The sequence below is a fragment of the Oenanthe melanoleuca genome, chromosome 6 (genome assembly GCF_029582105.1).
Source record: "Oenanthe melanoleuca isolate GR-GAL-2019-014 chromosome 6, OMel1.0, whole genome shotgun sequence".
Lineage (NCBI taxonomy): Eukaryota > Metazoa > Chordata > Aves > Passeriformes > Muscicapidae > Oenanthe > Oenanthe melanoleuca.
The window spans coordinates 31820748-31833055 of NC_079340.1; the positions used below are offsets into that span (position 1 = coordinate 31820748).

Sequence of the window (12308 nt, forward strand, 5' to 3'; positions counted from 1 at the left end):
TCAGCCATCAGACATATCAAAGGATCTGAAAGAAAACAAAGAATACAGATGGCTTGTTTGCCCTGCAAACAGTTCTATTTTGCAAAGTACAGACAACTTTGGTGGCACAAACTGACACGTAAGGACATGATTTCCCACTGGAAAATGACAAATCCTGGAGCAAAAACTGTCAGAAAATGTCTGGGCTCGCTTGGCCTTGCAATTATTTCTTCACTTTGCTTCTTGCTCATCTCAAGGCTGCCACTTTTGGGGCATGTGTTGAAAGCTTAACTGACTCATATGTGTTAGTGCAAACTATAACCTCTAAAGCCAGGCTTCCCCACTCCATGGCACTGGTGTGGAAGACAGGCTAGCAGAGCTGCAATGGTCTGGAGCAGAGGCAGCACTTGGGATCATCACACAGGAATTCAGTGGTGTTGGGAAACCCACGTTCTACACACAGACAAGATGCTGCCATCCTGCATCCAGGATGTGTCCCCACTGCTGCTTGTCCCTGCTGAGTTTTGATGCTCAACAAGGAAATGACACAGTGCCATAGCATCTTCTCCCCTGCCTGGTCTTCCTGGTTCAGAAACTCTGGATGAGCTGCTCTCACTCCCTGCCTAGTTCCTGCTGATGTTTAGTATTTGTTTAGCCATACTGGCAGAAGCACAGGATAAAGATCAGCTGAGCAAGCAGCAAAAGTGATGCTGCAAGTTATTTCCTTGCCTGGGAATGCCGTGTGTGGGCACTGGAGCCCCACGGGAGGGATGGATGCCATGCACCAGGAGTGCCATGCTCTTCTGAGTGTGGGGTTTCTTGGAGGCACTGTCAGACACCTTGTTCTGCCACAGGTAGCAAAGAAAAAATAACATCTAATCTCTTTGTTGTTGTTTTCTAAATGAAAGGCAGGTGAGCTTCTGCCTTGACGGCTTTTGCTGCCATTTCTATGAAAGGCTGGAAACTGTACCAGGTTTGGGAACCAGCCTGTTCCTACACACAGCAACTTGGCTGCAAAATTCAGGCCCTTTTTATTCCAGGCAGAGTCTGGCAGCTCCACATCCATGCCTGCAGGACTGTGCCTCAGCTTTGTTTCACACACAGCAAAGCCAACATCCCTTCCTCTCCATCTCCCACTCAGATGCGGCTCCACAATTTTTGCTGGAACTCTTTTTTTTTTTTTTTTTTTTCTTTCATTCACCCTGAGGTAAAAACCCATCATGGAATGGAAAATTTCAGCTCAAACAAATTTTAAATGTGGCAAAATCACAAGCTCATGGGAACAGGACCCAAAAGAGGGGCTGCTGGACAAGTCTGACTCCACACAGCACCAGGGGCTCCACCTCTAAAGCATACTTTGACCCACTATGGAATAAGACACAATTCCACAAACAAGAATTATGTCAACCACTCTGCATATATTATTTGCAAAAGCCTCAGCCATTCAATGGGTCCATCTTGTCACCCATATGGATCCAATTACAGAATAGGCACCCAAAGTCTCTGGGACAACCAGAAGAGAAAGAAATGGGTAAGCCAAGACCACTGTGAGCACAGTCCAACTTCACTTCATTTGGAGGGGCATCACCAACCCACTTAATTGCTGACAGACTATTCAAAACATCTTTGTTGAAGGCTGCTGCCCTGAAATTCCTTTATCCCCTCAAGTCTGGACCTTTATCCCACCCATATTCCTCTACAGATCAAAATCTGTGACCTGCTCAAAAAGCTCACATCTTCAAATCAGCCTGCTCAGAGCAAAAAGTCATACAAAAATGTCATAAATATATATTTTAAAAACAAAAACCAGAGGAGCTGGTGAAGCTGAGCCATGCACTGAGACTGCACAGCTCCTCTCTCTGGAAGACTCATAAACCTGCCTGTAAAGGCTGTGAACTGGCTTTTAAAACTCTATCACCTCCTTGTATGGTTTGGATTATTTTTCCACGCCAGATGTACGTTTAACAGAGTAATACAAACACTGCAACTCCTTAATAAACTCTTTTAATGCCCCGACAGTTTGTAAGGCATTTCCCCCAACATGTGTCTGGTTATGGTTTCAGTAAGCCTGCAGGAAGAAGAATCTGGCTGGCAGTTTGGACAGTGATTACAACATGTAGCCTGAGGACATTTCACCTCCAGACCTGCCACCATCCTGCTGCATGGAATAAAGTCCATTCCTAGCAAACTCTGCAAGGGTTTGTGTGGGGAATAGTGAAAGGGATGGTATCTGCAACTTCAGGAAATGCACAGAAATCCACCTCTGTGCTACCAGACATTCAGACTTTCATCAGGTAAATGCAGCTTTGTATCCCATTCACATTTCAAGGGAAAAGCTCCTTAAGTGCTTCCACAGAACAGGAAATCATTAAAAGCAACTATTTTGGACCACATTGCCCTAAGCTTGATGGAGCAATAGATTCCTCTCACTGAACACAATTCTGTTTGCAAAAACTCCTCCATCTGTTGAACTAGTTCCCTAATTTCTCATCATCTTTCACTGATTATTCCATATACCTTTCAAGACAAAACCAAGAAAAATTATCTTTTTTCTTTTTCCAAGTGTGTTTTCACAGCAGCTGGAATGGCCCCTTTCAGTGCTTTTCTATGCTATAATCCAAGATTAGGAGCCTAGAGTAAAAAATAGCTATCAGAGAGGCCAGTAGAGTATTCAGCTGTCTACAAATATAGTATTTTGGCAAATCCTAAGCTTTTTTGTATTTTTCAAGGTAATTTTTACAATGCTTCTCACACTCAGTCCTTGTCTGTTGTTTCCAAATACAACACAACAGCATTTCCATCAAATTACAAACCCAGTGGCAAATGACAAAGCATACTTTAAGAAGTTATGTCTCCCACACATTTACAGATTAGAAAAGAATATCTTTTGACCAAGAAAGAAGAAGAAAGCTCATATATCAGAGAAAAATAATCTAAACTTCAATCACATCTAAAGCTCCGTTAGCAGGTTTGTCGTACGATCCTTTTGAATTTCTTGTACACTCAGCAACTAGATCTGATGGTAAACATCAAACCAGGAAGGCAGCTTTTGAAAATCCAGGCTCAGCTGATAGAACTCTTTTAAGTCAAGTTCAAAGTAAGTTTTGAAGATGAGATAGTGTGTGTGCTACACCTGAGTGTTTATGACATTCAGTAGGAGAAAGAGGCAGCTCCACACTGCAGCATGGATACTCCTCCCTCCTAACTCATCTCCTCTGCTTTGTCTCCCCTTTTCCAAAATTAGAGCGAAATTAAAAGAGATAAGTAACTCATGATGACCTTAAAACAGCAGCAGTACAGAGTAAGCAATATATAACACAGAAAAGTCAAGGCAAAATCCAAAATCCACCCTTGTCCGGTTGATCACCATTTCACACTGAAACTCCACAAAAGCCCTACATATTTTGCTCAAACGTGTGCAGCACAGCTCCCCTGTCAGTTCTGTGCTTTCATCCACCACCAAATCTTATTTCATCTCGTTGGCATTCAAGTAATACTGCAAATTGTTACCCTGCAGGTCAGTATCCATCTCCTTAAGAGCAGCTGAGCACTGGAACTCCTGAAGAGATGTGAGATATTCCTCCTAATACAACACTCTGCTCTGCATTTGTTGCTGATGGCAGAAGATGCACAAGCATTGGAGAATTATTGGAGTGTACACTAAAAAGTCAGAGCTTGTTTGCCATCACTTGATTTCTGTCATAAGTAACTTACACCATGTGAGCTGCATAGAAAATGTTTCTAAAAACTTTTTCTGCTGGAAAATTACTCTTTAAGGTAAAAGCCACCTGTGCTGAGACACTGCAATCACACCACGAATGAAGAATTGCAGCAAACCTGCCTGCCCACACACTGACCAAGCTGTTACAACAATGTGCTCAAAACCAAAAGAACAGCAACTTTTCAATTTTCCATCATTTTCTTACAGGATAATAATAAATACATTTCAAATTGGGATCAACCAAATTGTTTTAGTAGAAATTAGGATAATAGGAGGTGACCTGGTAATTAAACAAAAGTCTTATTTATGGGACTACATGTGACTATCAAGTGAGTAACCAGAAGAGTGTGAATGTATTTTGAGCCTACAGGGAAGACAGGGAATCCAGCCCTGGATTTGGATCTCTTTATGCCTAAGTACTGAAAGAAACAAGGAAAAATTAGATATTCTACCCTAATCATCTGTCAGGAAAATGTAAGCACACTCTTACCTTCACAAATTCTGTCCAGTCGCTGCCGCTTGACTTTGTGTTTATCCACAAGTGCCATTCTTGATGGGATTTTGCAACTTTCTGACTCAAAAAGCACAGCAGTCCCCCAGGAGCTTAGGAAAACTCACAGGAATGGGCCTGCATACCGCCACAGTGGGTCCTGCAGAGAAACAAGAGGATTTGTGAGATTTGGTGACTTCCCATCCCTGGAAGTGCTCAAGGCCAGGGTGGTTGGGGCTCAAACCCTGGGAGATGGAAGGTGGAAGGGAATGGAAGGAGATCAGTTTGGATTTCCAGCACATCAAGTGAGATCTGCCTGTGCCCAACAGAGCAGGTTTTAGAAGGGACAGCTCTGAGTTTGCACCCCACAAGTCACACATCTGGCACCACAAATCAGTCACTTTATCCTCCCTATTTCTTCAGAACACCAGCCTTGTCCACAAGAACTGCCAAAGCACTGCACGGGCTTCTCAGTTTTATTTCTGACTGAAGAATCTATTCCTAGCAAATAAAATCCATGAGGTTATTTTGTAGGCTCACAGATGTAGAAAGATTCTTAGAGAGTACATAAAACAGGGAAAGTAGTTCTTGCTCTGCCAGTACTTTCAAAACACTTTCATATTTAAATCTTGCCTTGTAAAAATCATCAATGGACCTTGAATTTACAAGCAGACCTTGATGTGTATTCCAGCTGCCACCACAGCCTGTCCTTGCCCTCATACTTGAAGGGCCAACCTTAAACTTCAGGTGTAATTTCTAGTGCAAACATTCCCAATGCCAGTGAGAAAAAATGATCCATGAAGCCACGTGTGCAGCTGACTGACAAGAAATGCTCTCCAAAGGGACAACAGCAAAAGGTTTTCTGTGTTTTGGTGGCACAGAAAAAGACCTTTAATGGATACTCTCAGGTCTGACACGTTTTGCTCCTACAGAGAGCCAAAGGTGAGTTTAATCCCTGAACACTGACCTGAGCTCAGCTGCAGCCTCTGAATGTGCTGTTGTGGTACTTCTACCAGGTTTGATTTTTCTGATGTAAAACCCAGGTGAGAATTTTTCAAAGCAAGTTCCACACCAGCATTCATGAATCAAGACATGGAAGAAGAGACCTCATGCTGACAACTGAATTCCAACAATCCAAACAACACACTAATATTTTATGTGACTGCTGAGTCAATATCCCCTTTTGTGTTTTAAGGTGAGGGAGGATGACCCTGGTAACAGCTACAAATCTTCCCAAGGAGGAAATTTGCTCAAGAAGGAGGTCTTTACACCCACCAGCCATCCACTGCTCACTGCAAGGCACCAAAAGAATAGAATTAATGTAAATTTGTGATTTTTAGAGGCAAAGCAAAGCACCCCCACATTTTCAGAAGCTGTGCACAGAGAGGAGGGGAAGAGGAAGGCAAAAATGAGTGAAGCACAGCAACAAACTCTCTCCTGAGTGGCCATTTGTATCACTCTGCAAAGTCTCCATCTCTCAGCCCACATACACTAGAGTGGTCTAAAAAACTGAAAAAATTTCTGAAAAGCCAGCAGTAACCACGAGCTTGGCACCATTTACTCAAACCAACCCCCAAAAAGCTCCTCTCCAGCAGCTGAATTTTCACACTGCAGCATTTGCAAACAAATTTTGGTGAAAAAAAAAAAAAAAAAAAAAAAAAAAAAAAAGTTTGGTTCATGAAATGCAGGGACACAAGAGAAGACACCACACTAGAAAATCCAGGTTGATGTCCAGAAGCTGACCTTGGGCAATGTTTGAAACCTGGAGTTTTGCTTCCCCTTGTGCAGAGAAGCAATAGCAACACTTAACCCATCCTCTGGAGCATCCCTGCAGGTTCACATAACCCAGCCAGGCATTTCTACTTTGCATTTTATCCTCCTGCACCAGCACTCTCTCTCCTAAAAACACTCCAATAACTTCCCAGAAAACCCAGTTAACCAGTGCAGTAGGCTGAGCATGTGAGGGGTAAAGGCTGTAACAAAGCTGCTGCACTCCAGGATGACAATTTCATGGAGATTATTGTTATTATTATAAATGGTTATCAATTATGCATCACATTGATAGTTAATTTCCAAAGGAAAAGCCTCGTGTCGGTGCAGCTGAATTCCAACTAAGGGATGATCGGCGATTTCCTGGTAGTTAATGGCCAATTTCCCAGCAGCACAACTGCAGCATAATCACTGAGATTTATAGCAATAATTAATTGATTTTTTTAAAACATAGGGATGCTAAAGAGCACGATTCCCACTCATATTAAAAATTAATGCAACATTCTAGAAGATGCAGAAAACTTCCATTCTAGAGGCAGAAGCCTGGTATAGTCAAAATATTTCATGCAACAAAAATTAAGCTGTTAGTGTAGCTAAAGCCCAAGCAGCTAATGGTATTTCCATGATCAACATTTACAGGCACACACGTGATTTTTTACCTCTATTACATCCCATTCCACGTTCAGGGAGAAATACCAGGTTATATATTAAAAAAAATCACATGAAAAGAGAAAAATTTACCATTTTGTTCTGAAAACACTCAAATGGTTCATTATGTTTGGGCTGCAACTCTTTCCCCCTTTACTTCCCCAAACAAAACCAATTTGCAAAGTGTACTTAATTCTGACAGAGTGCATTTTCTGATGGGCAAATGCGTCCATTAAAGTTTTTTTCCCCCAGCCATCTCAATTCCCTTCATTACTCCCTGGAGGAAAACTTCCTACAAAAGAAACTAATAACAATCAGAGAAATTACTGCTCATCAGAGTCCCACACAGCTTAATGTAATGCCCATGAAGGAGCTCCTTCCTAATGACATGAACTGCCCCATCTTTATCTGACAGGTGTCCATGGTGGCACCATGCAATGAAAGCCCAGCTCACAAGACTTATTAAAAATGTGCAGGAGCTGCTGAGCAGGATTTGGCTGGGATGGGTAAAATGTGTGGGGCACAAAAAAAAGAGGATATTGCCCAGCCTTTGCATGAGGCTCTAATTAACAAAGCAGTTCTTCCATTTGTGGGATGGAAGATGCAATTAGTTGTGCCCCCAACTTCAATCTATCCCCAATGGTTTCTACAGCCAACCCAATCTCAAAATAATCACAAGGCTAAATGTTTCCCACCATAAAATAAACACAATCAGGCTAGGCAGAACAAAAATCACGGTCAGCAATTAAAAAGACAAGAAAACCTCATTGTCTAAGGAAATTTGAGGGAGAGGCACACACACAAAAATTGTACTTCATCCTCAGCTAGATTAGGAACCAAGTGAAGTGACTTACATACAGCAGTTGCATGGCTGTGTTAGCCTCCAACAGTCTTTCAAAATGTAAATTTTCTTGAAAACTCTTGGACACGATGATAGCCCAGTATCTATTTATTTATTTAAGGAAGGAATTTACTTAAATACAACACTTTAAGAAAAAAACCCAATCCTGATGTAACACATTTAAATAGCTTCTAAATACTTCCTGTTAAAGAGCACAATCTATGAGCCAGAAAATGAGTACAGAGAAAGCTGTATTAGGGCTTTTTTTTCTCCTGACTTTTGATGGAAAATGAAAGGAAATAAAGGTGATCTTCCAAAATAAGATGCATGGTTAGATAAAAGAGAAAAGTAATTTTATGAAGAACATCCTGTCTTTTAAGCTTTCTCAACTTGCACTTTTGAATCATCTTTTTATGGCACATGGAGGTAGGACAGGAGCACAAACATCAATCACAGAACCACAGAAGGGCTTGGGTTGGAAGGGACCCTAAGGATGAACCAGTTCCAACCCTCTGCCATGGGCAGGGACACCTTCCACTGCCCCAGGCTGCTCCAAGCCCTGTCCAACTGGCCTTGGAGACACTTCCAGGGATGGAGCATCCACAATTTCTCTGCCAGTGGGCAACATCTGTTTTAGAGCATCCATCACAGGCACTGCCACAAACCACCCAGCACCTGGCAGGTGATTAGGAAATGCCCTTTCCAGTGCTCCAGACACAACATCTCACATGTTTCTGTCCGTGCACAGCCTTGGGAAAGCAGCATGGTGCTCCCTACACCCTGTTCTGTGACACACCAACTGACTACATTTTCTACCCTCTATGAAATATGGCAGCAACAAAATGGAGAGTCTCTACTATAGGAAACTACTAGCTCCACAAACTGCAAAAGGTCCCATTTCCAAACAGCAAAGGAAAAATTCCATCCTTTCCTCACATCTACACTGGGTTTTCACATGTACAATTCCTTCAACAAGTCCAAATGTTTTGATGGTACTGCTGGATATTTCTGAGGCTCTCAGGAAAAGAGAGGTTTCTGGAGGTTTTGTACTCATCATTACTGCAGAACATGAGTCCTCTCAGACGGAAGCAGAGCAGGATGCCCAAGCAGAATTGTTGAAGTCAATATCCACTGATGCCATGGGCAGCTCTCCCTGGATCCTCCTTTGTGTAAAGGTCCAGTTTTTCAAAGCCTGATCACACCTGAATTGAGATCTGAACACAAGAAGAGCCCTGGGAGCTGGGAGCTGTTCCAGCCCTGCATCAGCATCCCTGGCTGTTTGCTATGCTGAGCTCTGGCCATTCCCACTGCTCAGCACTTCAGCTGCCTGGGGAGGGCAGGAGGGGCTGGGAACCAGAGTTCAGCAGAAGAAAGGCAAGGCAGGGAGAAGAAAGCAGGAGACACGCAGAGATAATGACAGGGGAGGGAAGCGGACAAAGGAGACGGCACAATGCAGCAGGAACACTTGGAGAACACTCTGTCATCCCTCCTCCCATCCAGCCCCAAGTGAGATGCCCTGCTCAGCCCCCATCACCTGCCTCTCCCTCCCAGACTGCAGGGGAGGAGGGAAGCACCGAAGGGAAGGGACAGGCTGGTCCTTCTGGGGGTGGGTTTTTGGGATATTATCTTTTAAAGCAGAAGACAACACAGGAAGCTCACAGTGTTAAGACATCATTAAACCAAATAGCTCAGTAGGAACCAAAAACAGATTAAACATTTATACAAAGAGTGAGAACAAAGATAGAATTTCATTATCCAAAATAGGTTGGTGTTTTTTTTAATAATGCCTGAAAGATATAAATCCCCTCACTTAGGAAGAGGAATCACAGCGTTTCTGTGGCCAGGGTTTGATTTCTCCCACTCCACTAAACACTCAGCCACTCCACATGAAATAGAATGCTAGGAGATAAAAACAAAAAGGCTTATTAATATTTTTTTGGGAGAACTACCTTGTCGGTATATTTGGCTAGGGTAAGTTAGTTTTCTTCATGGTAACTGGTATGGGGACGAGGTTTGGCTTTGTGCTGGAAGCAGGGCTCATAATCCAAGGATGTTTTTGTTATTGCTGAGCAGAGCTTACACAGAATCAAGGCCTCTGCTTCTTGTACTGCCCTACCAGTGAGGGGGCTGGGGGGACACAAGGAGTTGGGAAAGGACTTTTGCTTTCTCTTTAAAGTGCCTTTATCACAACCACGAGTTTTCTCACTCTTATGCTTCCGATTCTCTCTCCCATCCCTCGGGAGTGAGTGAACTGCCCAGGACTGAGCTGCTGGCTGGGATTAAACCTCAACACCCTCCCAGCAGTCTGCATCCCCCCCAAACCATCATCACCCTCAAAAGAGTGAGGGCAGGACTCTTGCTACAAAGCCATTATTAATTAGGTTTAATGTTTTTAGTAGTTATCATGATTTTGCAGAGCGTTCAGTGATGTTCTGCATTAAGGCTTCTCTGTGGGAATGCCTGGATGCTGCTGGGGGTGGCAGGAAGAATTATTTGTCCAGCTTCTTTTCCAGCCCAGAAACCTAACAACCAAAACCTCACTCTTCAACTGCCTGCCTGGTGCCTTGCCATGAAACCTGCTGGGGAAGGTGCACTCCCTGCGTGCAGGGAAAACAGGGAGGCAGCAGGTTAAACGTGTTCATGGAGAGCCAGCACTCCCACGTGAGCACCTGCTGCTGGCACACAAAAGGCTCTTCCACTCCTCATCACACAGAAAAGGTGAATAACACCCTGTGCGAGGCTTGTGCTGAAGAAGTGGCAACAATTTTGAGCAACTTGCTATTACATGAGTGAACAAAATGTACCATAATAGCATATGAGGCTGCACATCTGCTGCTAAATTAAACATGCTACATAATGATGCAGACCACATCTTAAACCACTATGCAACAAGATACAGACTCTGCCAAAATATAGGGCTTCAAAGACGACACAGAGAGCCTGATCCTGCATCCCTTACAGACCTGAAAGTCACAGTGATGATTCCTCAATAGTTCTACTCCATCAAAGCTATCAGTTGACTCAGGAAAAGAAGAATCACAATTATATAAAGGTGTCCTTCAAAGGGAAAAAGCAGCCAGACAGATATTATGAAGACCAATTGAAATGACAATATTCAAGTTGCCACAATAGCCATAGTACAAAAAAAAGGGGAGTGAAACATCCCTTTTATTTTCAGCTTCTTTTACCAATTTCAATTTTCAATATCAGTGATTTGCTCTTGACTTTGAGAAAAGAAGATCCAGACAATGCTCCCTTGTCAGGTAGTAACAGCCCTCCACAGATTCTCTGTGAGCTTTCAAGTAAAACTAGGAAATACCAGAACTGGCACTCCTTTCATTCCTAAAGCTGAAACACCAACAAACAACCCCAACAGACAGCAAGAAAATTGCTTTAAAGAAAATAACTGTCATCTCTCTTTCTGGCACCAGAAGTGAAGCAGGTCGATGCTCTGCTTAGCCTGCACCAACAGCCTTCAGGGGCTGGTGGTGGGCAAAACAATAACCAGGAGCTGAACCCCAATTATCCACTTAGCTTTGAGAGTGCCTAATCTATTTGCTAATTAATCATGGGCCTCCTTCAGCCTCTCTTATCTTGTTTTTCTAAGTATCTGACGCTGATAACATGCACACCGATCTTGCTGAAGCACGTAAATGGCTGGAAAACTACCCTTAAGTTTTCAAATGAAACAAGAGGAAAAGATACATAAATAATTTTACATTCTCCAGGGGTCCCTGCCATACTGGAAAATAAAATCTCATTCTACAATTTACCAAAATTCCTTAAATTACAAATTATTGACTTGCACTAATCACAAAGATCAATGCTGGAGAAAGGTGAACTTTCACTGTTTGCACATCTGGGTAAGCAAAAGCTCTTCTCTACTCAAGCCATTAATTGCTCCCATACCAAAATCAGCACAGCAGATTAGAAATCCTGAGAAAAATGAGTATTTGCCGGTTTGTTGGATGAGTTATGCAGTTACTTGTCCATTAGAGGGCATTTTATACTGCAGAGTGAAGCACCAGCAGCTTGGGAACAGCATCACTAACCCCATCTGGAGCTGCTGGAGAACAGTTTCTGTCGACTCTCATTTAGTAATTGCCACTTTTCAACCTTTCCATATGCTGCATATAGATGAGCAAGCAAGAGCAAGGACAAGAGGAAAATAAGATGAAATAGCTATGAAAAAAGTCATGCTTAAATAAACCTTTTGGTGTGCAGCTATTGTTGCTTCCAAGGTTTGGTTTTGTTCTATTCACTTCTTGCCCCCCCCAGCTATAACACAGCAAACTTCATCCTTTTCACTCTCACAAACAACACTTTATGTTTTAAATTTTGAACATGATTAACTGAGAACAACTGCAAATTGTGCTGTGGCATCATTACCCATCTCTGGAGCTAGATGGGAGAGCTCATCCATCTCTGGAGCTGAACAAAGGCAAATCCAGCTCCCTCAGTGCCACGAGGCAGGACATGGCCATTTACCTTCAGATGTCTCCTTCTGGTTACTACTAATACTGCTAAATGTGAACTGTAAATTGCTTTCAGCTTCTGCTGGCTAGGGAACCACACAAAGCCACCCACTCCCCTACTCCAGTGGTTTTCCTCTCCCCATATAAATGCAAATCAAATTAGGAAAGAGGCAGATATCTCGCTATACATCTCCAAATACACGTATGTTTGTAATCAGGGTTGCCAAACTTCCTGACTATGAGCTGCATACCAAGATCTCCATGGGGCCAAGAGCCACATCCTCCCAACCTTGGTACCCCCTCCTGCCACACACATCCCATGCCCCTGGGAATCCCCTTGTTTCTCCCATCCCCAGGACTCTGTGTTGCTGATCCAAGCCCACT

General features: G+C 43.0%; 1 protein-coding gene across 2 annotated transcripts in view; it reads right to left on the reverse strand.

The window, feature by feature from the left end:
- Positions 1–12308, reverse strand: part of CTBP2 (C-terminal binding protein 2) — a 128983-nt gene that overhangs the window by 49626 nt on the left and 67049 nt on the right. For both annotated transcript variants that reach the window (XM_056494578.1, XM_056494579.1), the window contains exon 2: positions 4191–4350. In XM_056494578.1, coding sequence (XP_056350553.1) covers positions 4191–4248 — 58 coding nt within the window. In that variant the 5' untranslated portion in view covers positions 4249–4350. The remainder of the gene's footprint in view (positions 1–4190; positions 4351–12308) is intronic.